This window comes from Ranitomeya imitator, chromosome 2, assembly GCF_032444005.1.
Source record: "Ranitomeya imitator isolate aRanImi1 chromosome 2, aRanImi1.pri, whole genome shotgun sequence".
NCBI classification, from domain to species: Eukaryota; Metazoa; Chordata; class Amphibia; order Anura; family Dendrobatidae; genus Ranitomeya; species Ranitomeya imitator.
Window position 1 is genome coordinate 314028586 of NC_091283.1, and position 26707 is coordinate 314055292.

At 43.7% G+C, this 26707-nt stretch overlaps 1 protein-coding gene across 1 annotated transcript; it reads right to left on the reverse strand.

Moving 5' to 3' along the window:
- Positions 1-379: 379 nt before the first annotated feature.
- On the reverse strand, positions 380-23704 carry LOC138663425 (oocyte zinc finger protein XlCOF7.1-like). The gene is made up of 6 exons (XM_069749630.1): positions 22876-23704; positions 22567-22746; positions 22360-22483; positions 22181-22278; positions 17513-17603; positions 380-2209 (listed from the first exon to the last, which is right to left on the reverse strand). The coding sequence occupies exons 1-6, from the start codon at positions 22945-22947 to the stop codon at positions 684-686; spliced, it is 2091 nt and encodes a 696-aa protein (XP_069605731.1). The 5' UTR covers positions 22948-23704; the 3' UTR covers positions 380-683.
- Between the last annotated feature and the right edge of the window lie 3003 nt (positions 23705-26707).

Genomic DNA, 26707 nt, shown 5'->3' on the forward strand with positions numbered 1-26707 from the left:
CAGCGCAAGCATACTTTGTCTGCCCTGTTGAGGTTAGAGCAAAGTACTGCAGTGCGCAGCGCCGGGAAAGGTCAGAGAGGCCCGGCGGCCTGCGCACTGCAGTACTTTGCTCTGCCCTCAAAAGGGCAGACAAAGTACGCCTGCTTCAGAGCCACGGCAGGAAGACAAGAAGACGACATCGCATGAAGATGGGAGGCGCCAGACCCGGATCGCAACACTCATCGGACCCGAACCGCACCGAGACTGTCCCTGGGTGAGTATAATCTAACCTGTTTTTCTTATGTTCCAAGATACATTTGGGGATTATCTTCAGCATTACAGAATGCTGTAGATAAGCCCCTGATGCCGGTGGCCTTAGCTCATATACGATTTTTGGGTTGACAGGTTCCCTTTCACTGTTCTCACCTTCAGACAAATCGAACAATAAGAGGAAGTCAAAGAGAAGTCACAGCACTGGCTTCCTGTTCATGTTCAATACGACTGAGGGTGGGGACAGTGAAGCTGGGGCTGATTGGGCACATGGCTCGTGTGATGCAACAACCTTATATGAGACCCAGGAATGCGAGTGACGAAACCACTGGAACAGCACCGGCACGGAAGGTGAATGATTTTTTTTTATTTTAACAAGGCCAAACATGATGACAACTCATTTAATACCATTTCCGTTTAAAACATTTCTCACATTAAGAACATGAAAAAGGCTTCTCCCCTGTGTGGATTCTCTGGTGGTTATTAAGATGCACTTTCTGGTTAAAATATTTCCCACATTGTGAACAGGAAAAAGGTTTCTGCCCTGTGTGAGTTCTCTGGTGTATAACAAAATATGATTTCTGTTTAAAACATTTCCCACATTCTGAACATGAAAAAGGCTTCTCCCCTGTGTGGGTTCTTTGGTGTATAACAATATGTGATTTCTTGTTAAAACATTTCCCACATTCTGAACAGGAAAAAGGCTTCTTCCCTGTGTGGGTTCTTTGGTGTATAACAATATGTGATTTCTTGTTAAAACATTTCCCACATTCTGAACAGGAAAAAGGCTTCTCCCCTGTGTGAGTTTTTTGGTGCTTAAGCAAATTAGATTTATGGTTAAAACATTTCCCACATTCTGAACATGAAAAAGGCTCCTCCCCTGTGTGAATTCTCTGGTGCTTAAGCAAATTAGATTTATGGTTAAAACATTTCCCACATTCTGAACAGGAAAAAGGCTTCTCCCCTGTGTGAATTTTTTGGTGCTTAAGCAAATTAGATTTATTGTTAAAACATTTCCCACATTCTGAACATGAAAAAGGCTCCTCCCCTGTGTGAATTCTCTGGTGCTTAAGCAAATTAAATTTATGGTTAAAACATTTCCCACATTCTGAACAGGAAAAAGGCTTCTCCCCTGTGTGAGTTCTTTGGTGCCTAAGCAAATCACATTTATGGTTAAAACATTTCCCACATTCTGAACATGAAAAAGGCTTCTCCCCTGTGTGAATTCTCTGGTGCTTAAGTAAATTAGATTTCTGGTTAAAACATTTCCCACATTCTGAACAGGAAAAAGGCTTCTCCCCTGTGTGAGTTCGTTGGTGCACAACAAGATATGATTTCTTTTTAAAACATTTCCCACATTCTGAACAGGAAAAAGACTTCTCCCCTGTGTGAGTTCTTTGATGCTTAAGCAAATCAAATTTATGATTAAAACATTTCCCACATTCTGAACATGAAAAAGGCTTCTCCCCTGTGTGAATTCTCTGGTGCTTAAGCAAATTAGATTTCTGGTTAAAATATTTCCCATATTCTGAACAGGAAAAAGGCTTCTCCCCTGTATGGGTTCTTTGGTGTATAACAAAATCTGATTTTTGGTTAAAACATTTCCCACATTTTGAACAAGAAAATCTGTTCTCTGCTGTGTGAATTGTTTGATGTTTAAGAAAAGACTTTTCAAGGGGAAAGCTATTTCCATATTCGGAAGATGAAAATGGCTTCTTTGATTTAGGAACAGTTTGTTTTTTAATGCTTATTTTGTGACTTTGAATTTCCTCAGTAGTTGGTAATGAATCAGAAGACAGGACCTGTTTCAAAAGATCAGATGACAGATCTTTGCTGTGAAGGGATGATGGTACATCCGGCGTAAAAACATTCACTTCAAATGTATCCTGTGTGATCTCAAGATCATCTGATTTAAAAATTGAAGATGTCAGCTGTCCCTCTGGTTTCCTGGTACAGTAATCTGCTAAGAATAAAACCAATTATTATTTTTCAATGAAATATCCTCAAATTAATTTTTTTAACATTTCTACTATAATTAAAAATGGCAACTTATGTAAAATATTTGAATTATTCACCAACAAAATGACAGTTCACAGTCTAACAGAAAACCTCATCTCATGAACTAGTGGAGCGTGGTGTTCAACTGTTTGTTCATTCTGCCTCCCAAATATGGAATAAAAAGCCACCAAACAATGTTATGTAAACAAAATAATACAAATGAAAAGTTCTACTGATCTTACAAAAAACAAGTCCCCATTCAGGTCCATCATCTGTCAATGGAAAAACAGAGGTTTCTACATTATTAGTGGCTTGAAAACCAACATGGCTTCCATAAATTAATCTAGCAAAATCCACTCTTCCAAAGTTAAATCTCCCCCTCTCTTCTGAGCCTTGCAGTGTTCCCAAACCACATTTAGCATCTATGTACTTGGCATTACTAAAGCGAAAAGAACCCACTTAATTCAAGGTGCGTGTGTCTTCTGGAGCACAATATGGACACTATGTGTTGGGTAATAAAATGGTATATTTTCAATTTTTACTCTCCAACATCCACTCCGCGCTAATTACCGGAAAGTGGCTGTGGAGTCAAAATTGTCACTACTCCTATAGATTAATTCACAGAAAGTTATACTGTCCAAAATGAAGTCAATTTATGGGGATTTCTACTGCTCTGGTTTTCTGACATTTTGTCATATTAGGGCTTCTTCAAATGCTGTGTCCCATCTTCTCTGGGATCAGCTCCTACGACGTCTGCTTCATTCTGTAGGTGGCACTTGTAATGGAAAAGACTTGAACCAGAAGCTCTGGGGGCTCAGACTGTTGAGCCACCAAGTTTAAGATACCTGCAACCTGTGATACCATCCATTCGGGCAGGGGTACCATCCATTCTGGCAGTTTGAGTGTGCACGGTGTTCAGCTAGAGTAGTCTGCACCCTACTTCAGCCAACTTGAAAGCACCGCACCCCACTAAAGCTTGAAGCATATTGCTGAAAGCTTTGAGATACAGGCTTGTTCTCCTCTAGTTCAGTCCTCTGTACTCCGCACCCAGCTTGTGTATTTGTTTCCTGTTGTGACCCCAGCCTGTTTACTGACTACTCTTGTGTATTTTGAATTTGTATTTGCTCTTCCCTCATGGTTGTAGCCAGACTACCTGACTATTCTTCTTGCCATCTTATACTACTGAAAAGCAAGTATCTGTGTGTAAGTCCATATGTAAAGAGGTTAAAGAAGTTAAAGGATGATTAGCAAAACTGCGACTATATAGCACATCTACTGAAATAATCAAGCTGAACAGTCTTTTTAAGTATAAAACAAATGAGTATCTAACGGCAAAACCTCTTCAGGGTAATTAGAGTATGGGACTCAGTGGCTCTTAGAAAATATTGGCCTTTATGATAGTTTATATTGCTATCACATTAATTTCAACAAGAAATATACTTTTAAATAGCACTATTTATAAGGCTGTGTGCGAACGTTGTGTATTTTCTTGCAGAAATTTCTGCAAGGTTTCTGCATCTCTTGACAGAAAAATGCATCTTACAATACGCACGAATTTTATGCATTTTTGTGAATAAAAAGAGCTAAATAAAGATATATTTAAAAAAAAAAAATAATAGTTGTGATGTAATTTCCTTGTTCAACCTCTTCAGCCAGATACCCTCATTAATATTAAATAAAGACACACACCAGCCTAAGTAGGAGCAGTAACATAATTAACCTACAAATGCTGTAACAAAAAAATCAATTATCAGAAATCTGCGTGAAATGCAATATCTGTTTATATTTCAAAATATTTAAAAAAAAATTGCATGGGCTCCCACATAATTTTCATAACCAGCAGAGGAAAAGCCGACAGCTGATATTAACCCCTTAATCCCATATGACGTACTATCCCGTCGAGGTGGGGTGGGCCTTAATTCCCACCGGCGGGATAGTACGTCATAGCGATCGGCCGCGCTCACGGGGGGAGCGCGGCCGATCGCGGCCGGGTGTCAGCTGCCTATCGCAGCTGACATCCGGCACTATGTGCCAGGGGCGGTCACGGACCGCTCCCGGCACATTAACCCCCGGCACACCGCGATCAAAGATGATCGCGGTGTGCCGGCGGTGCAGGGAAGCATCCGCAGGGAGGGGGCTTCCCTGAGACGATCGGTACACGGTGATGTACTCACCGTGTACCGAGCGTCTTCTCCCTGCAGGCCCCGGATCCAAAATGGCTGCAGGGCTGCATCCGGGTCCTGCAGGGAGCACTTCCGGGTCAGGAGCAGGCTGCAGCTGCAGCTCTAATCCTGCCCGGCTGTTTGTCAGATCACCGATCTGACAGAGTGCTGTGCACACTGTCAGATCGGTGACCTGTGATGTCCCCCCCTGGGAAAAAGTGGAAGAGTAAAAAAAAAAATTTCCACACGTGTAAAAAAAAAAAAAAATTCCTAAATAAAGAAGAAAAAAAAAAAAATGATTCCCATAAATACATTTCTTTATCTAAAAAAAAAAAAAACAATAAAAGTACACATATTTAGTATCGCCGCGTCTGTAACGACCCAACCTATAAAACTGGCCCACTTGTTAACCTTTTCAGTGAATGGCGTAAGAAAAAAAAAAAAAACGAGCCAAAAAACAACGCTTTATTATCATACCGCCGAACAAAAAGTGGAATAACACGCGATCAAAAAGACGGATATAAATAACCATGGTACCGCTGAAAACGTCATCTTGTCCCGCAAAAAACGAGCCGCCATATAGCATCATAACCAAAAAAATAAAAGTTATAGTCCTCAGAATAAAGCGATGCCAAAATAATTATTTTTGCTATAAAATAGCTTTTATCGTATAAAAGCGCCAAAACATAAAAAAATGATATAAATGATGTATCGCTGTAATCGTACTGACCCAAAGAATAAAACTGCTTTATCAATTTTACCAAACGTAGAACGGTATAAACGCCTCCCCCAAAAGAAATTCATGAATAGCTAGTTTTTGGTCATTCTGCCTCACAAAAAAATCGGAATAAAAAGCGATCAAAAACTGTCACGTGTCCGAAAATGTTACCAATAAAAACGTCAACTCGTCCCGCAAAAAACAAAACCTCACATGACTCTGTGGACCAAAATATGGAAAAATTATAGGTCTCAAAATGTGGAGACACAAAAACTTTTTTGCTATAAAAAGCGTCTTTTAGTGTGTGACGGCTGCCAATCATAAAAATCCGATATAAAAAAAGCTATAAAAGTAAATCAAACCCCCCTTCATCACCCCCTTAGTTAGGCTGGGTTCACATTGCGTTAATGGGTTAACGCTAACGGACAGCATTGCACGGCGAAAATGTTGCAATTAACGCCGTGCAACGGGTCCGTTAGCGCACCCATTGACAGCAATGTGATTTTCGGGTGTAGCGCATTGCTAGAGCGTGCCATTTTCGGCTCGCGCTAGCAAGGTGCCATTCTTTTGTGCAAGCAGCGTCCGAGGCGCGCCCGAGGTCCGATCCCCGATCTTCCAGAGCGGGGACGTTAACGCAACCACTAAACGCGACACCTAAAAAGACATTGCGTTAGCGCAATCCGCTTGCGCTAGCGCTAAACGGATTGCCCTAACGCAATGTGAACCTAGCCTTAGGGAAAAATAATAAAATAAATACATTTTTTTAATGTATTTATTTCCATTTTCCCATTAGGGTTAGGGCTAGGGTTAGGATTACATTTACGGTTGGGATTAGGGTTAGGATTAGAATTAGGGGTGTGTCAGGGTTAAGTGTGTGGTTAGGGTTACAGTTGGGATTAGGGTTTCAGGTAGAATTGGGGAGTTTCCACTGTTCAGGCACATCAGGGGCTCTCCAAACGCGACATGGCGTCCGATCTCAATTCCAGCCAATTCTGCATTGAAAAAGTAAAACAGTGCTCCTTCACTTCCGAGCTCTCCCGTGCGCCCAAACAGGGGTTTACCCCAACATATGGGGTATCAGCGTACTCGAGACAAATTGGACAACAACTTTTTGGGTCCAAGTTCTCTTGTTATCCTTGGGAAAATAAAAATTTGGGGGGCTAAAAATCATTTTTGTGGGAAAAAAAAGGATTTTTTATTTTCACGGCTCTGCGTTGTAAACTGTAGTGAAACACTTGGGGGTTCAAAGTTTTCACAACACATCTAGATAAGTTCCTTGGGAGGTCTAGTTTCCAATATGAGGTCACTTGTGGGGGGGTTTGTACTGTTTGGGTACATCAGGGGCTCTGCAAATGCAACGTGAAACCCCTGAAGGGTTAATAAACTTCTTGAATGTGGTTTTGAGCACCTTGAGGGGTGCAGTTTTTAGAATGGTGTCACACTTGGTATTTTCTATCATATAGACCCCTCAAAATGACTTCAAATGAGATGTGGTCCCTAAAAAAAAATGGTGTTGTAAAAATGAGAAATTGCTGGTCAACTGTTAACCCTTATAACTCCCTAACAAAAAAAAATTTTGGTTCCAAAATTGTGCTGATGTAAAGTAGACATGTGGGAAATGTTACTTATTAAGTATTTTGCTTGACATATCTCTGTAATTTAAGGGCATAAAAATTTAAAGTTGGAAAATTGCTACATTTTCAAAATTTTTGCCAAATTTCCATTTTTTTCACAAATAAACACAAGTTATATCGAATAAATTTTACCACTACCATGAGGTACAATATGTGACGAGAAAACAATGTCAGAATCGCCAAGATCCGTTAAAGCGTTCCAGAGTTATAACCTCATAAAGGGACTGTGGTCAGAATTGTAAAAATTGGCCCGGTCATTAACCCCTTAAGCCCCGAGGGTGGTTTGCACGTTAATGACCGGGCCAATTTTTACAATTCTGACCACTGTCCCTTTATGAGGTTATAACTCTGGAACGCTTCAACGGATCTTGGCGATTCTGACATTGTTTTCTCGTGACATATTGTACTTCATTTTAGTAGTAACATTTATTCGATATAACTTGCGTTTATTTGTGAAAAAAACGGAAATTTGGCGAAAATTTTGAAAATTTCGCAATTTTCCAACTTTAAATTTTTATGCCCTTAAATCACAGAGATATGTCACGCAAAATACTTAATAAGTAACATTTCCCACATGTCTCCTTTACATCAGCACAATTTTGGAACCAAAATTTTTTTTTGTTAGGGAGTTATAAGGGTTCAAAGTTGACCAGCAATTTCTCATTTTTACAACACCATTTTTTTTTAGGGACCACATCTCATTTGATGTCATTTTGAGGGGTCTATATGATAGAAAATACCCAAGTGTGACACCATTCTAAAAACTGCACCCCTCAAGGTGCTCAAAACCACATTCAAGAAGTTTATTAACCCTTCAGGGGTTTCACAGGAATTTTTGGAATGTTTAAATAAAAATGAATATTTAACTTTTTTTCACACAAAATTTATTTCAGCTCCAATTTGTTTTATTTTACCAAGGGTAACAGGATAAAATGGATGCCAAACATTGTTGTACAATCTGTACTGAGTACGCTGATACCCCATATGTGGGGGTAAACCACTGTTTGGGCGCATGGCAGAGCTCGGAAGGGAAGGAGCGCCATTTGACTTTTAAATGCAAAATTGACAGGAATTGAGATGGGACACCATGTTGCGTTTGGAGAGCCACTGATGTGCCTAAACATTGAAACCCCCCACAAGTGACACCATTTTGGAAAGTAGACACCCTAAGGAACTTATCTAGATGTGTGGTGACCACTTTGACCCACCAATTGCTTCACAGAAGTTTATAATGCAGAGCCGTAAAAATAAAAAATCATATTTTTTCACAAAAATGATCTTTTCGCCCCCAATTTTTTATTTTCCCAAGAGTAAGAGAAGAAATTGAACCTCAAAAATTGTTGGCCAATTTGTCCTGAGTACGCTGATACCCCGTATATGGGTGTAAACCATTGTTTGGGCGTATGGCAGAGCTCGGAAGGGAAGGAGCGCCATTTTACTTTTCAATGCAAAATTGACTGGAATTGAGATGGGATGCCATGTTGCGTTTGGAGAGCCCCTGATGTGCCTAAACATTGAAATCCCCACAAGTGACACCATTTTGGAAAGTAGACCCCTTAAGGAACTTATCTAGAGGTGTGGTGAGCACTTTGACCCAACAAGTGCTTCACAGAAGTTTATAATGCAGAGCCGTAAAAATAAAAAATCATATTTTTTCACAAAAATAATCTTTTCGCCACCAATTTTTTATTTTCCCAAGGGTAAGAGAAGAAATTAGACCACAAAAGTTGTTGTGCAATTTGTCCTGAGTGCGACGATACCCCATATGTGGGGGTAAACCACTGTTTGGGCGCATGGCAGAGCTCGGAAGGAAAGGAGCGCCATTTGACTTTTCAATGCAAAATTGACTGGAATTGAGATGGGACGCCATGTTGCGTTTGGAGAGCCCCTGATGTGCCTAAACATTGGAACCCCTCACAAGTGACACCATTTTGAAAAGTAGACCCCTTAAGGAACTTATCTAGATGTGTGGTGAGCACTTTGACCCAACAAGTGCTTCACAGAAGTTTATAATGCAGAGCCGTAAAAATAAAAAATCTTATTTTTTCACAAAAATGATCTTTTCGCCCCCAATTTTTTATTTTCCCAAGGGTAAGAGAAGAAATTAGACCACAAAAGTTGTTGTGCAATTTGTCCTGAGTGCGACGATACCCCATATGTGGGGGTAAACCACTTTTTGGGTGCATAGCAGAGCTCGGAAGGGAAGGAGCGCCATTTGACTTTTCAATGCAAAATTGACTGGAATTAAGATGGGACGCCATGTTGGTTTGGAGAGCCCCTGATGTGCCTAAACATTAAAAACCCCCACAAGTGACACCATTTTGGAAACTAGACCCTCTAAGGAACTTATCTAGATGTGTTTTGAGAGCTTTGAACCCCCAAGTGTTTCACTACAGTTTATAACGCAGAGCCGTTAAAATAAATTTATTTTTTTTTCGCAAAAATTTTTTAGCCCCCAGTTTTGTATTTTCACAAGGGTAACATAATAAATTGGACCCCAAAAGTTGTTGTCCAATTTGTCCTGAGTACGCTGATACCCCATATGTGGGGGGGAACCACTGTTTGGGCGCATGGCAGAGCTCGGAAGGGAAGGAGCGCCATTTGGAATGCAGACTTAGATGGATTTGTCTGCAGGAGTCACGTTGCATTTGCAGAGCCCCTGATGTACCCAAACAGTACAAACCCCCCACAAGTGACCCCATATTAGAAACTAGACCTCCCATGGAACTTATCTAGATGTGTTGTGAGAACTTTGAACCCCTAAGTGTTTCACTACAGTTTATAACGCAGACCCGTGAAAATAAAAATTCTTTTTTTTTTCACAAAAATGATTTTTTAGCCCCCAGCTTTGTATTTTTACAAGGGTAACAGAATAAATTGGACCCCAAAAGTTGTTGTTCAATTTGTCCTGAGTACGCTGATACCCCATATGTGGGGGGGAACCACTGTTTGGGCTCATGGCAGAGCTCGGAAGGGAAGGAGCGCCATTTGGAATGCAGACTTAGATGGATTGGTCTGCAGGCGTCACGTTGCATTTGCAGAGCCCCTGATGTACCCAAACAGTAGAAACCACCCACAAGTGACCCCATATTGGAAACTAGACCTCCCATGGAACTTATCTAGATGTGTTGTGAAAACTTTGAACCCCCAAGTGTTTCACTACAGTTTACAACGCAGAGCCGTGAAAATAAAAATCCTTTTTTTTCCCACAAAAATGATTTTTAGCCCCCCAAATTTTTATTTTCCCAAGGATAACAAGAGAACTTGGACCCAAAAAGTTGTTGTCCAATTTGTCTCGAGTACGCTGATACCCCATATGTTGGGGTAAACCCCTGTTTGGGCGCACGGGAGAGCTCGGAAGTGAAGGAGCACTGTTTTACTTTTTCAATGCAGAATTGGCTGGAATTGAGATCGGACGCCATGTCGCGTTTGGAGAGCCCCTGATGTGTCTAAACAGTGGAAACCCCCCAATTATAAATGAAACCCTAATCCAAACGCACCACTAACCCTAATCCCAACTGTAACCCTAACCACACACCTAACCCAGACACACCCCTAATTCTAATCCCAACCCTAATCCCAACCGTAAATGTAATCCAAACCCTAACCCTAGCCCCAACCCTAGCCCTAACCCTAACCCTAACCCTAACCGGAAAATGGAAATAAATACATTTTTTTTAATTTTATTATTTTTCCCTAAGGCTAGGTTCACATTGCGTTAGGGAAATCCGTTTAGCACTAGCGGATTGCGCTAACACAATGTCTTTTTAGGTGTCGTGTTTAGTGGTCGCGTTAACGTCCCCGCTCTGGAAGATCGGGGATCGGACCTCGGGCGCGCCGCGGACGCTGCAAGCAGCGTCTGAGGCGCGCCACAAAAGAATGGCACCTTGCTAGCGCGAGCCGAAAATGGCACGCTCTAGCGATGCGCTACACCTGAAAATCACATTGCTGTCAATGGTTGTGCTAACGGACCCGTTGCACGGCGTTAATTGTGACATTTTCGCCGTGCAACGCTGTCCGTTAGCGTTAACCCATTAACGCAATGTGAACCTAGCCTAACTAAGGGGGTGATGAAGGGGGGTTTGATTTACTTTTATAGCGAGTTTTTTAGCGGATTTTTATGATTGGCAGCCGTCACACACTAAAAGACGCTTTTTATAGCAAAAAAGTTTTTGCGTCTCCACATTTTGAGACCTATAATTTTTCCATATTTTGGTCCACAGAGTCATGTGAGGTCTTGTTTTTTGCGGGACGAGTTGACGTTTTTATCGGTTACATTTTCGGACACGTGACAGTTTTTGATCGCTTTTTATTCCGATTTTTTTGTGAGGCAGAATGACCAAAAACCAGCTATTCATGAATTTCTTTTGGGGGAGGCGTTTATACCGTTCCGCGTTTGGTAAAATTGATGAAGCAGTTTTATTCTTCGGGTCAGTACGATTACAGCGACACCTCATTTATATCATTTTTTTTATGTTTTGGCGCTTTTATACGATAAAAGCTATTTTATAGAAAAAATAATTATTTTGGCATCGCTTTATTCAGAGGACTATAACTTTTTTATTTTTTTGGTTATGATGCTATATGGCGGCTCGTTTTTTGCGGGACAAGATGACGTTTTCAGAGGTAACATGGTTATTTATATCCGTCTTTTTGATCGCGTGTTATTCCACTCTTTGTTCAGCGTTATGATAATAAAGCGTTGTTTTTTGGCTCGTTTTTTTTTTTTTTTTCTTACGGTGTTCACTGAAGGGGTTAACTAGTGGGCCAGTTTTATAGGTCGGGTCGTTACGGACGCGGCGATACTAAATATGTGTACTTTTATTGTTTTTTTGTTTTTTTTTTATGTAAAGAAATGTATTTATGGGAATAATATTTTTTTTTTTTCTGCTTTATTTAGGAATTTTTTTTTTATTTTTTTTTTTACAAGTGTGGAAATTTTTTTTTTTACTTTTTCACTTTGTCCCAGGGGGGGACATCACAGATCACCGATCTGACAGTGTGCACAGCACTCTGTTAGATCGGTGATCTAACATACAGCCGGGCAGGATTAGAGCTGCAGCTGCAGCCTGATCCTGACCCGGAAGTGCTCCCTGCAGGACCCGGATGCAGCCCGGCGGCCATTTTGGATCCGGGGACTGCAGGGAGAAGACGCTCGGTACACGGTGAGCACATCACCGTGTACCGATCGTCTCAGGGAAGCACGCAGGGAGCCCCCTCCCTGCGCGATGCTTCCCTGCACCGCCGGCACACCGCGATCATCTTTGATCGCGGTGTGCCGGGGGTTAATGTGCCGGGAGCGGTCCGTGACCGCTCCTGGCACATAGTGCCGGATGTCAGCTGCGATAGGCAGCTGACACCCGGCCGCGATCGGCCGCGCTCCCCCCGTGAGCGCGGCCGATCGCATATGACGTACTATCCCGTCCATGGGAATTAAGTCCCAGGTCACCTGGACGGGATAGTACGTCATATGGGATTAAGGGGTTAACGTGCAAACCACCCTCGGGGCTTAAGGGGTTAATATTCTGGCAAGGAGCCAGTAGCCAAAGGTTCGCAGGCTACGAGTATTAATATCAGCTCACAGCTGATTGCTTAGCATTTACTGGCTAGTTTACAGGGAAACACCAGAAAAAAATTTACATGGGCTTCCCCTATACAATCGAACCAGCAAAGGCTAGGCAGACAGCTGTGGGCTGATATTAATAGCCTGGGAAGGGGCCATGGATATTGGCATCCACCAAGCTAGAAACAACAGCTCTCAGCCACCCCAGAAATGTTGCATCTTATAGATGCGCCAATTCTGGCACAGCCTCGCTCTTCCCACTTGCCCTGTAGCGGTGGCAAGTGGGGTTAACATTTTTAGAGTTGATGTCACCTTTGTATTATCAGGTGACATCAAGCCCACGGGATAGTAATGGAGAGGCATCTATAAGACACCTATCCATTATTAACCATAGCGATATTGTATAAAGCAAAGACACCCAGAATAACGTCCTTTATTTGAAATAATCACAGACTCCTTTATTGAATCAAAATTTACCATACTTACTGAACGCCTAATCTCCAACTCCCTTGTCTCCTGCAAACAATCAAAAATAATAAGCCAACATATAGTAGTACCCTGTCCACCGTAGTCCATTTAATACTGAGTGTCCCATGGTGATCTCACATGTAGAACATTCACATCAGGAGATGTGACTGCTCTACCCGGCCTCCGGTGATACAATGACAGGAGGTAATTATTCCCGCAGTGTATCACTCTGCTGCCGTGAGACTTCACTGGAGTTCTTCAGCTCCGATGCTCTCACTTACGCACTATGGCTGTGTGAGAACTTTCCCACGCAGCAATGCCTTAAGTGAGAGCACCGGAGCTGATCAGCTGATTAACTCCAGTGAACTCTCATGGCGACTCAGTGATACACTGCGGGAGCGATTACCTCCTGTCAAAAGGCGTTGCCGGATGGCAGTAGTAGTCTCATCAGATGACACCTGGGTATACACGTCGCATGAGTACACACACAGACACACACGCACATATTCTCCACCCACACACTGAGACACACACATATTCTCCACCCACACACAGAGACACGCGCACATATTCTTCGCCCACACACTCTTCCTCCTTCTGACATTATTTCCCTCTGACAATTTGCTGCGTTTTTGGCAGCAAATCCGCAAAACCTTTTTACACCTGAGTTTTTGCAGCAGATTTGACTGACCCAATTGAAGTCAATGAGTCGAAAATGCTGCAGAAACGCAAAAAGAATTGACATGACAGAAATTTACTGATAATGTGCAGAACACTTCAGGATTGTCATTGAATTCCCTTGCTTTAGCATTCCATTGCGTTTTTGGAGCATTTACACACATAAAAAAAAAACGCAGCGAAAAAGCTTTGTGTGCAAACAGCATAATAGTGCAGAACTGACGTGTGATAAATTTAGATCTCAAGCACTTGGAAAAGGGAATGGAGACCTTTTTTAACCCCTTAACGACCACAGGTATTTTTGGTTTTGCATTTTCAATTTTTTGCTCCCCTTCTTCCCAGAGCCATAACTATTTTTTTCGTAAATGTTGCCATGTGAGGGATTGTTTTTTTGTGGGTTTAGTTGTATTTTTGAACGAGAGCTTAATTTTAACGTATTGTGCACTGGAAAGCAGGGAAAAGAATTCCAAATGCAGTGAAATTGCAAAAAAGTGCAATCCCACAGTTTATTGTTTGGCTTTTTTACTATGTTCACTAAATACTAAAACTGACCAGCCATTATGATTCTCCAGGTTATTATGAATTCATAGACACCAAACATGTCTAGGTTCTTTTTTATCTAGGTGGCGAATAAAAAAATTCCAAACTTTGTTAAAAAAAAATAAATTGCGGCATTTTCCGATACCCGTAGCTTCTCCTTTTTTCGTGATCATGGGTTGGGTGAGGGGTGATTTTTTGCACACGTTTTTAATTATACCATTTCGGTGCAGATACGATCTTTTGATGGCCAGTTATTGCATTTTAATGCAATGTCGTGGCGAGCAAAAAAACTTATTTCTGGCGTTTCTACTTTTTTTCTGGCTACGCTGTTTAGCGATCATGTTAATTCTTTTTTAATATTGATATATCGGGTGATTCTGAACGTTGCGATACCAAATATGTGTATGTTTGATTTTTTTATTGTTTTATTTTAAATAGGGCAAACGGGGGGTGATTTGAACTTTTATTTTTTTTTATATGTTTAAAAACTTTTTTTTTCTTAAACTTTTGGCATGCTTCAATACCCTTCATGGAAGACTAGAAGCTGCCATAACGCAATCAGCTCAGCTACATACCAGCGATGATCAGATCAGAACTGGATGTAGCAGAATTACTCAATTGATATGAGCGCCCACCACGTGGCGGCGCTCACAGCAAGCCGGCAGTGACAACCATAGAGGAATACAGGAGACCTCTGGTTGTCATGACAACCCATTGGTGACCCACGATTGGGGTCACCGATGGGCAGATTTGTGGCACGATTGCCAGAAGCGCATGTTAAATGCTGCTGTCAGCGTTTGGCAGCGGCATTTAGCGGGTTAATAGCTGAGGGTGGATCGCGAATCCACCCGCGGCTTGTTCCTTGCACATGTCAGCTGTTCCTTGCACATGTCAGCTTTTCAAAACAGCTGCCAGGAAAGATGTGCGCTAACCGCCGGACCCACATCGGTGTACATTTACGACCGCTGTAGGAAAGGGGCAAAGGACTATCTCAGAGTTACAAACTCATATAACTGAAGTAGGGCAATCCCACCACAATCAAACTATCATACAAATGAACAGGTAAAAAAAAAAGAAATAGAATTAAAAAAAACTATGATACATCCCCAACAACAGGGTATGTATCAGGGGAGAGCTCATACACTAAACCAGAGTTGCACTCATTTATGGTGAACCATTGGAGCTACTATGAGTCCTGTTCAGAAGAGTAGAGAAATTATTAGCACACCCATTTCAGGACAGATTGTACAGTAATCTGAATTCCTTAGGATTGAAAACATAATGTAATTTATGACGTGGAGTGAATCCATGAAACCAGGGATCGAGCCATGCCAAGACATCTCCTGCAGGCGTGAATAAATGTACAGTACAGACCAAAAGTTTGGACACACCTCATTTAAAGATTTTTCTGTATTTTCATGAATATAAAAATTGTAAATTCACACTGAAGGCATAAAAACTATGAATTAACACATGTGGAATGGTTTTCACTTCACAGGTGTGCCCTGTCAGGTTTAATAAGTGGGATTTCTTGCCTTATAAATGGGGTTGGGACCATCAGTTGTGTTGTGCAGAAGTCTGGCGGATACACAGCTGATAGTCCTACTGAATAGACTGTAAGAATTTGTATTATGGCAAGAAAAAAGCAGCTAAGTAAAGAAAAACGAGTGGCCATCATTACTTTAAGAAATGAAGGTAAGTCAGTCTGAAAAATTGAGAAAACTTTGAAAGTGTCCCCAAGTGCAGTGGCAAAAACAATCAAGCACTAAAAAGAAACTGGCTCACATGAGGACCGCCCCAGGAAAGGAAGACCAAGAGTCACCTCTGCTTCTGAGGATAACTTTATCCGAGTCACCAGCCTCAGAAGTCACAGGCTAACAGCAGCTCAGATTAAAGACCAGGTCAATGCCACACGGAGTTCTAGCTGCAGACACATCTCTACAACAACTGTTAAGAGGAGACTTTGTGCAGCAGGCCTTCATGGTAAAATAGCTGCTAGGAAACCACTGCTAAGGACAGGCAACAAGGAGAAGAGACTTATTTGGGCTAAAGAACACAAGGAATGGACATTAGACCAGTGGAAATCTGTGCTTTGGTCTGATGAGTCCAAATTTGAGATCTTTGGTTCCAACCACCATGTCTTTGAGCGATGCAGAAAAGGTGAACGGATGGACTACATGCCTGGTTCCCACCGTGAAGCATGGAGGAGGAGGTTTGATGGTGTGGGGGTGCTTTTCTGGTGACACTGTTGGGGATTTATTCAAAATTGAAGGCATACTGAACCAGCATGGCTACCACAGCATCTTGCAGTAGCATGCTATTCCATCCGGTTTGCCTTTAGTTGGACCATCATGTATTTTTCAAGAGGACAATGACCCCAAACACACCTCCAGGCTGTGTAAGGGCTATTTGACCAAGAAGGAGACTAATAGGGTGCTACGCCAGATGACCTGGCCTCCACAGTCACCAGACCTGAACCCAATCGAGATGGTTTGGGGTGAGCTGGACCGCAGAGTGAAGGCAAAATGGCCAACAAGTGCTAAGCATCTCTGGGAACTGGTTCAAGATTGTTGGAAGACCATTTCCGGTGACTACCCCTTCAAGCTCATCAAGAGAATGCCAAGAGTGTGCAAAGCAGTCATCAAAGCAAAAGGTGGCTACTTTGAAGAACTTATTTTTCAGTTGTTTCACACTTTTTTGTTAAGTATATAATTCCACATGTGTTCATTCACAGTTTTGATGCCTTCAGTGTGAATGCACAATTTTCATAATCATGAAAATACAGAAAAATCTTTAAATATGAAGGTGTGTCCAAACTTTTGGTCTGTACTGTATATTACAGTCATCAGCCACGCACAGCTTAGAGATATATCATGGCCCAGGTGTAATGTGTTTTAAGAAGTTTATCACAATCCTCCTTGAAGTTATTCGGTTTTAAAAGAAATTGAAAATTCAGTGTAAAGGGATACTCTGTTGTTACAGTACAGAAATTCACACTTGGCCCTCACTGCACATTTAATCTTGGTGATCATAAAAGTGAAGCTTGACCAGAAAAACTGGACCTGGTCTTGTAGGGACCATATGAGCACATTCAGCAGCACAGAAGGGAGAGAAGGGAGATTCATCCGATAAGATATCAGGGTTATAGGAAGCCAACAGCATCATTACCCTCCGCTTTCCCTTACAAAGTTTTTCTAACTTGTCAGCACATTCTACGTACGCTGTCATTTGGCTTTGTAGTTTACAGATCTGGGCAGGTTACGATCAGCGTCTCCTAATTTCAGGGTATAGGTTGGTCCTCCAGGCTCTATGTTCTATAGAAAAGGGCTTTTAATGCCCAAAGTCATTTGAAGAGTTTTGGGTGGAGGAGAATGTTGTGGTCTAGAGGAAAAACGGTGATCACACGATTGTGATACAGCCAGACTACACCACCGATAAAGCAGCCACAGACGGTGACTTAGAAGAATCTGTGACTTCTCTGCATTTAGTGGTTACTACTCACCTGGGTAGTCATATGTGGGAATCTTCTCTTTACACCGCTCATCACCCCTCACATATGTCTCTGTAGTATTAATATGGGTCAGATCTTTACCCTGAAACAAATATTGTAAAAGTCACAGACAGATGGAGAATTCACATCTATGATCAGCTCTAATCCTACTTACCGGTAATTGTATTTTATGGAGTCCACGACAGCACCCACTGAGGGAGGGGATATACCCCCAGGAACCGGAAGCCTACAGATAAAAAGGGGTGGTCCCTCTTCCCTCCTCAGTTGGATTACAGAGTATAAGAGGAACCGCCAAGAAAACATTAGAAAATCTTCATAAAAAACACTCAATATGTATAAACATATGCCTCAATATATACTACCATCACCCGGAGTGAATTACATACACATCTCTAATATGTGCTACTAACAGAGGGAAGTGAGTGGGTGCTGTCATGGACTCCATAAAATACAATTACCGGTAAGTAATCTGTTTTTTTATTCTCGCCACGACAGCACCCACTGAGAGACTTTCCGAGAACCATCATCTGGGAGGGACTACCGTATTGAGGACAGATCTCCTAAAAACCAAGTCCGAAGATGATGACAAATCGAGTCTATAGTGATTGTGAAAGGTAGATGAAGACCATGTTGCAGCATTACATATCAGATGAATCAAGACGTCCGCCTTCTCAGCCCAGGAGTATGCCATAGACCGTGTCGAATGTGCCCTTATTCCATCCAGAAGACCTTCACCCTTTGCCGAGTAGGCCAGACAGATTGCATCTCTGATCCAATGTGATAAAGTGATCCTTGTGACTCTAAAACCCTTCCTGTGGCCCTGAAAAGACACAAACAGAGCCCTACTCTGCCTCCAGGGATGAGTTCTGTCTATATAATGTAGGACCGGTCGCCTCACATTTAAGGTGTGGAATCTCTTGGTCCAGGTGATGGGGAGGGATCCCTTGGTTCAGGGGTTGGAGGCAGGAAGTTTCAGGAAGATGGGTTTGGTGTATCCTACTTTAGCGCTGATGCATAAAGTCTGGGAGGCAATTAAAAAGATTAGGGGTTTGGAGCACTTGACAAATTTTTCCCAGATATGGCAAAACGAGACTCTACCGGAATTTGTTAAAATGGAAGAATTTAAAAATTGGATGAGACTGGAAATACAGTACATGGTTCACGTGCAGGGACTGGTGCCCTTTGGAAAGGTGCAGGAGGATTATGGGCTACCGAAGGTCTGCAGATTTCAATATAGGCAGTTTCGGCATGCTTATGTTACGCAGAGCAAGATGATGAATATGGAGATTCACAAGGATATATTGATTGATTATGTCTGCGCAGAGGGGGGAACAAAAGGGGTGGTGTCTGGCATTTATAAGGATCTAATGCATGCTTTTTTTAAATAATTATCCTATTAGAGCACAGGGGAAATGGGAGGAGGAATTGGGTAGGAAAGAGGAAGATAAATGGGAAGTGATTATGGAATATATACCCCAGTTATCGCTGAGTGAACCGGGTAGACTCTGGCAGATATATGTACTCCATAGAGTATATAGGACTCCTGAACGGCTCTATAGAGCGGGTCTGAGACAGACTTCTGAGTGTCCTTGGTGCCGAATGGAGGGGGCTGGAATTCTCCATATGTTATTGCAGTGTCCAAATCTGAACCCATATTGGACAGCGGTGCTTAATGCCATAGGAGGAGCGTGTGGTTGTAGGACTGAGAGGGATCCTGTGGTGTGTATTCTGGGATATGTGGAGGAGGTCCAGGTACATAATAAATTTAAGGTGGCAATAGCTAGATTACTATATATTGCGTGTAAAATAATTGCCAGATACTGGATAAATGAAGATCCGCCGATGTTGAGGGAATTTCTCAGACAGTCTGACTCCATTGTGAATATGGAAAAAAACATTTATGTTAAGATAAAAGGCATAAGAACATTTGAGACACTATGAACACCTTGGGTGGAGAGAAGATGACCCTGAACTTAGGTTATACCATGCATTATTCGCTGCTCTTGTATGTAATGGGGGGGGAGGGAGGAAATTTCTGAAACTAATGACCATTGCTAATGTTGTTCTCAATGATGCTCACTAGCATCCGTAGTAACTATCCTGGACGGTTTCACTACCCATGGAATCTCCTTCCCTCCTGGTCTCCCGGGACCTCCATCAGGACATGCTTAGATAATAGACATAAAACCTCCAACTCAAGAGCCTCTTGTTGTGCTGGAGATCTAAGGGTATGTGTCCACTGGCCGGTTTACATGCGGATTAGCTGCGGATTGAACGCTGCATACAACCGCAGCGTTCAACCCGCAGCATCCAGATGTTACAGCGTAGTGGAGGGGATTTTATGAAATCCTGTCTCCACTATGCGTGCGAACATGCACCTGGCGGCCCTGCATTTACGGACATGCAGCACATCTTTTTAGAACGCAGCATGTCTGTTTACCTTGCGGCGACGCTCCGGTGACGCAAGGTAAATCACAGGGCCCTATGCATAGGGTGTGGAGATTCCGGATGTGTGCAATGAACACATCCAGAATCACCGTGCGTTCACAAGGGGGCGGCCCTTTGAGCGGAGCGGGTTTCCGCTCCATCCAAAGCGCCGTAAATCCGGAAAGTGGACACACACCCTAAGAGAGGTCATGACAAAGGAATCCGGGGGATCCGAAGAAACTCTAGCTTCAACCCTGATGTTACTAAGCCCAGGGTCCAGGGATTAGAAGAGATCTCCCGCCATCTGTGGCAAAAGAATTTTAACCTGCCAGCCACAGAAGGGTCAGGGTCAATGGAATGTATTACTCTTCCTGGAAGAAGATCCGCTAAAATGGGCACCTTTTTGTTCGGTCTCCTTTGTTTCCCAGCGATCTCGGTTTTCACAAGGCCACCTTCTACCGAATTGTCACTTTCTGAAGGCCCTCCTGTAGAACAGAACAGACTGGTTAGGGATTCCCTTCTTTCTCTCTCTTAGTTCTCTTAGTTCCCCTGATCAATGGAATAGAGGACAAAAGCCTATCTCTAGACAATCCTTTCTTGATCTGTTCCTCCAGCTGGTCTACCCAAACAAGCACTGACCTTGCTGTACATGTGCTGGATATAGCCGGTCTAAAGGCCCTGGTGCAGGACTCCCATGATCTTTTAAGTAATGTCTCTGCTTTGCGGTCTAGAGGGTCAGATAAGACCCCAGAATCTTCTACAGGCAGGACAGAATACCTAGAACTTGAGGCCACTGCAGAGTCCACCTTGGACCAAGCTGTCAGGTCATCAACTTCAAAGGGACAAAGTGATACATCCTCCTGGAAGATGAAGAGAGGAACCCTCATGCTGCCCCCGCTTGCTCCATTCCTTCCTGACCAAATCTTTCACCGCACCAATAACTGGGAAAGCACGTCTCTTTTTCTGCGAGAGACCTGCAAACATAATTTCCTGCGTAGATCTAACCTCTTTCACCTTTGAAAGGCCAATGGTAAGTCTAACTGATTTCACCAGGTTATCCATACTCTCTATGGGAAAAAAGATAGCCCTTCTTCACCAGATGACGATGAATCAGAAGCACCAGAGGGTCCAGCCTGGTCACTACCGGAAGCAGAACTGGAGACAGGGGTAACACTCCTTGCTTTGGACTTATGTTTCCTAAGGACTGAAGTTCCTCTCTTATCATTAATCGTATATCAGCGGAACCGAGGACTCCTCCTCTAAAGTCTGGCTGATACAACTCTGACACAATCATTTAAGATAGATGTCAGGAAGGGGTTGTGAGCACAAGGTACATTCTTTGTGCTTGGCTTTTTTAGTTTTCTTAGGCTGAAGGGGAGGTACACAGAAAGAAGGTGAATTAGCTTAGTAGGCAGAGTCATGTAACACTCACCCACAGCACGAGTTCTAGAAGGTTCAGCTGCCTTACTCCGTACCCTCTTGTCAGTGGAGTCACCATCTCTGGAACGCCCACTGCTGCTCTTGGGATTGCAGTGCAGCTGCACTTCCACCTCCTGTGGTGCACCTCAGATTCTCCTGGAGAGGACATCTTTGGGACACATTGGCAGCAGGAGGCCGCCGGATCTTATACTTACAGCCCGTCCATCTCCAGAACAAGCCTCCCCGGACCCCCGGAAGTGAACCCAAGCAATTTCAGTTCAGGAGTGCTAAATGGGCAGTGCACATGCGGGGGCCGAAACCTGGAAGCACTACCCAATGGAAGAGCAGGGCAGCCGATGCACGCATCCCGCTCCACAGGATGAGTGCCAGTCTGTTCCTACCGCACCACGTTCCGCGTGAACCAGGATGGCCTCTCCCGGATCCTGGCATCACATCATCCACCATCAGACGAGGGGGAAGTCTGACAGGCAGGGTTCTCCCGACGATGGCTTCTGGTGTCACAGCCCCTGCCGATCCCCAGATACCGCACAGGCGGCATGCACAGGGCCAGGTAACGTTTCCTCTGCAGGTTCCAGCAGGAACAGGAAACCAACTGAGGAGGCAAGGGGGACAGCACCTTTGTATCTGTAAGTTTCCTGTTCCTGGGGGCGGATCCCCTCTCTCAATGGGTGCTGTCAGCGATAATAAAAAAAAAACATATAATACTGGTGGATAAAACAAGACTGAGCACAAGACCTTCACAGCCGTCTACACATCATAGGGGAGATCTCATGACAACTTCTCTCCATCTACCTGATGATCCTGAGGAATATTGGGATCTTCTTGTTTACAGTCCTGTGGAAGAAGAGGACGGGGACATCTCTCTGGTGTTGTCCTCTTACTGGATAGATCTGAGGAAACGCATACAGGGATTGAATTCATTCTTTACATACAGATAATTATAGACCTTGTGTATTTAGTCCTGTCTATACCTGGTGATTTGAGGGGCTGGGGAACCTTCATCATGACGTCCTTGTACAGATCTTTGTGTCCTTCTAAATACTCCCACTCCTCCATAGAGAAATAGACGGTGACATCCTGACACCTTATAGGAACCTGACACATACAATGATACCGTCATCCCCCCGATCCCTTCATAGCATTACTGTATAATGTCTCAACATTCCCAGCAGTGTCACCTCTCCAGTCAGCAGCTCAATCATCTTGTAGGTGAGTTCTAGGATCTTCTGGTCATTGATGTCCTCTTGTATCAGGGGGTGAAGTGGATGCCCCGTGTTTGGGCTCAGGGGTCTTCCCCATCCCTCAGACACAGGGTCCTGACAGCGCTCACTAGAGGTCTTCTTCACTACTGTGTAATCCTGGTAATGGAGAGACACATTAATAAATCTCACTTCAGACATTTCCAGAGTCCTCACCTCTCCAGTTCTGTCCATCTGTTATTCCCATAGATAAGAATGATGTAATGTGACGTCATCAGAACCTCTCACCTCTCCAGTAAGCCGGAAGAGGATCTCTAGGGTGAGGTGTAATATCCTCTCCCCCATCTTGTCTCTGTCCATATCTATCTTTGATGGGTAAATCAGGAAAATTCTCTTCTATAGAAGACCTTCACAAAGGATCGAGTCGGATATTGTAGAGACTTGAATGAGAAGAAGATGATCCAATCTAACATCATAAAATTCCTGTAGATAATAAGGGGATAGAACTTGTAGATGTTGTATTCTATAGTCTTGTATGGACTGGAACATAAGCTGAATTGCTGACTAAGACATCTCCTTCATGCTCCCAATCACTGGCTATGTTACGTACTGCTTTGGCAACTGATTGGCTGTAAGAATCATAAGTTCGTTAGGTCTGAGCAGAAAATACAGAGACTGGCAGGAACCTAAGCAGCAATGGTATTTTTGTTATTATACAGTATTTAGTTTTCTTCTTTACATCCAGTAATAAAACCTATATCCAGTAATAAAACCTATATATTTAGGCCACAGACAACAAGCAGTTTTCTCCTTCGGAATCGGCAGCTGAATACGTTTCTCATAGACTCATCTTCCATAACGATAATTCTCGTCTCATTTACCGACACTGGAATCGGCATTAGCAATACTGCAGGAGATATTCATTACACGTGACAGGAGAAATAACTACTTCATGATGAGGACGACATCTTCATCTTCTACTACGGCTCTAGAAACAGATTTGGCCAGAGTCGGTCACTGACTCCATCACTGTTTCCCAACAATACTGTGTAGAGGCCCCGTACTATGAGAGTAATACAGGTTTCCTTGGTTCCCGTCTTTCACAGTTGGGTCGTTTGTATCTATCAGCGGAAAAGCAACAAAACTATTGTGATTCTTATAAGGAGACAACACAAACCCCCTAAATATAAAATTTTATAACAACCCCACAATCTGTGACTCTTCAGGGTAAATCACTCTCTCCCCATTGGATTAGAGCTGATACTATGAAGCTAAAGGGACTAAACAGACTTTCTGTCACCTCCATAAAGGGCACTTTACTGTGTTTGTCAGAACTGTCCGAGGATTATTAGAGGGGATAGTTTCCCCCCAATTAGAAGGAAACCTGTGGATATTGGGGTCTTTACCTGCTACAGTTCTGGTGTGGACCCTCCACCTGCAGAGCCGCACACCACATATATGGCCGTTCTGTGCGCACAGGACCTGTGATGAGGTCACAGGAGGGGAGGAGTCAGGGGTCACATGATCAGGGGCCTCAGCGTATGCAGCACTCTGCTGTGCTGGTTGTCATGGTGCTGGATGAGGGGAAGTTTATGTGTGAGGTCAGGAGGGGTTTACAGTGTGGATATAGCAGAGCCGTGTGTGTATACACCACACATAATCTTCCCCTCATCCAGCACCATGACAACCAGCACAGCAGAGTCCTGCATACACTGACGCCCCTGATCATGTGACCCCTGACTCCTCCCCTTCTGTGACCTCATCACAGGTCCTGTGCGCACAGAACGGCCATATATGTGGTGTGCGGCTCTGCAGGTGGAGGGTCCACACCAGAACTGTAGCAGGTAAAGACCCCAATATCCACAGGTGTCCCTTCTAATTGGGGGAAACTATCCCCTCTAATAATCCTCGGACAGTTCTGACAAACACAGTAAAGTGCCCCTTTATGGAGGTGACAGAAAGTCTGTTTAGTCCCTTTAGCTTCATAGTATCAGCTCTAATCCAATGGGGAGAGAGCGATTTACCCTGAAGAGTCACAGATTGTGGGGTTGTTATAAAATGTTATATTTAGGGGGTTTGTGTTGTCTCCTTATAAGAATCACAATGGTTTTGTTCCTTTTCCGCTGATAAATACAAACGACCCAACTATGAAAGACGGGAACCAAGGAAACATGTATTACTCTTGCAGCGCCCCAGAGACCTGGTCATTGCAGTAACGTCGCTCTGCCACTAAGGGGAGTGATGGTACGTCTGATGGCACTAAAGGAGTTCTTCTGACCAGGTATCACCAGAACACATTACACTTCACACTCCGGCCACTAGGGGGAGAAAAAGGCTTTATTTATTGGGCCACTCCTCACACTGGTAAAACTAGGGGTTGGGGAGGAAGTTAGAAGCTGACTGGGTTGGATTCAGGCAGCTGTTGTGAATTCTGTGGCAGAGCTCCCTCCTGTGGTCACGGGTGGTTCTCTCTGTGAGCTTCCGTTGGTGGAGGAAAGTGGTACTGCGGCTTCTGAGTTTCCTTCCTCAGGTGATGTGGTGAAGTCGGGTGCTGCTCTATTTAACTCCACCTGGTGCTTTGATCCTGGCCTCCAGTCAATGTTCTAGTATTGGACCTGTTTCCTCCTGGATCGTTCCTGTGGCCTGCTGCTCTGCATAGCTAAGTTCCTCTTTGCTATTTGTTTGCTGTTTTTTTCTGTCCAGCTTGTCAATTTGTTTTTTACTGCTTGCTGGAAGCTCTGGGACGCAGAGGGTGTACCTCCGTGCCGTTAGTTCGGTACGGAGGGTCTTTTTGCCCCCTTTGCGTGGTTTTTGTAGGGTTTTGTGTTGACCGCAAAGTTACCTTTCCTATCCTCGCTCTGTTCAGAAAGTTGGGCCTCACTTTGCTAAATCTATTTCATCTCTACGTTTGTCTTTTCATCTTAACTCACAGTCATTATATGTGGGGGCTGCCTTTTCCTTTGGGGTATTTCTCTGAGGCAAGGTAGGCTTATTTTCTATCTTCAGGCTAGCTAGTTTCTCAGGCCGTGCCGAGTTGCACAGGGAGCGTTAGGCGCAATCCACGGCTGCCTTTAGTGTGGTTTGAGAGGATTAGGGATTGCGGTCAACAGAGTTCCCACGTCTCAGAGCTCGTTCTTGTTTTTTGGGTTATTGCCAGGTCACTGTATGTGCGCTGACCTCTATGTCCATTGTGGTACTGAATTACCTTTCATAACAGGCAGCATCCCATGGCAGGGGGTGTTGCAGGGAGAAGATTCAGGGGGGTCCCTGTCAGGCGTGGGAACCTGGCAGGTACCTAGCGACCAGAATAGAACGTTACAGAACCGCGCCTGCACACCCCACGGCGGTATCCTAAGAAAGAGACACAAAGCGAAGGATATTGTGGAACAGTGAGAAACGAGATCAAGCACAAAGGAGAGCCAGTAGGAGTCGTGCCCGGAGAATGGCAACATCCTACTGAGGCGCGTAGCCGGTGGCCAAAACACTGAGGAAGTAACTTACTTCAAACTCCGCAGGACAGTTAATTATAGGTTGGCTGTCTACCTTACATCACCTACGCAGACATAGGGGGCAACGCGTGGAGAGGGGCATCTCTAGGGTCCCGGAAGAGCTCCAAGCCTACCCGTCAAACGGGTGCGTCCTAGCCATAACATACCTAGGGGACGGAGAGCTAGAAAGATCTGGAACGAATTAGAAAGAACGAACGAACGAGAACAGAAGTTGTGAGGAATATTCCGAATGCTCAGCAGGGTAGCACTACAACACACAGGCGCTAGTGGTAGGCAACGATTTCCACCTGCAAAGAGAACTCTGGATGTGCCATCGGACCGGCGGGTCTCAGACAGCCCTGTTAACCGTGCTCTGGATTGAGGATCCTGAAGTCTTCAGTAAAGAGGTAAAGACACTGCAACCTTGTGTCCTCGTTATTGTCTGCACCTCACACCATCTCCATCCACCTTACTGGGAAGCCCTGAGGACATACTTCAACTGTGGGAAGGTATACCATCTAGCTGCCATCACATCACCCCAGTGGACCCCAAGCAGCGTCGGTCACCCTGATCGAACACCACAGGTGGCGTCACGAAACCTTGACAAACTATCATCACCCCTTTTATTGGAC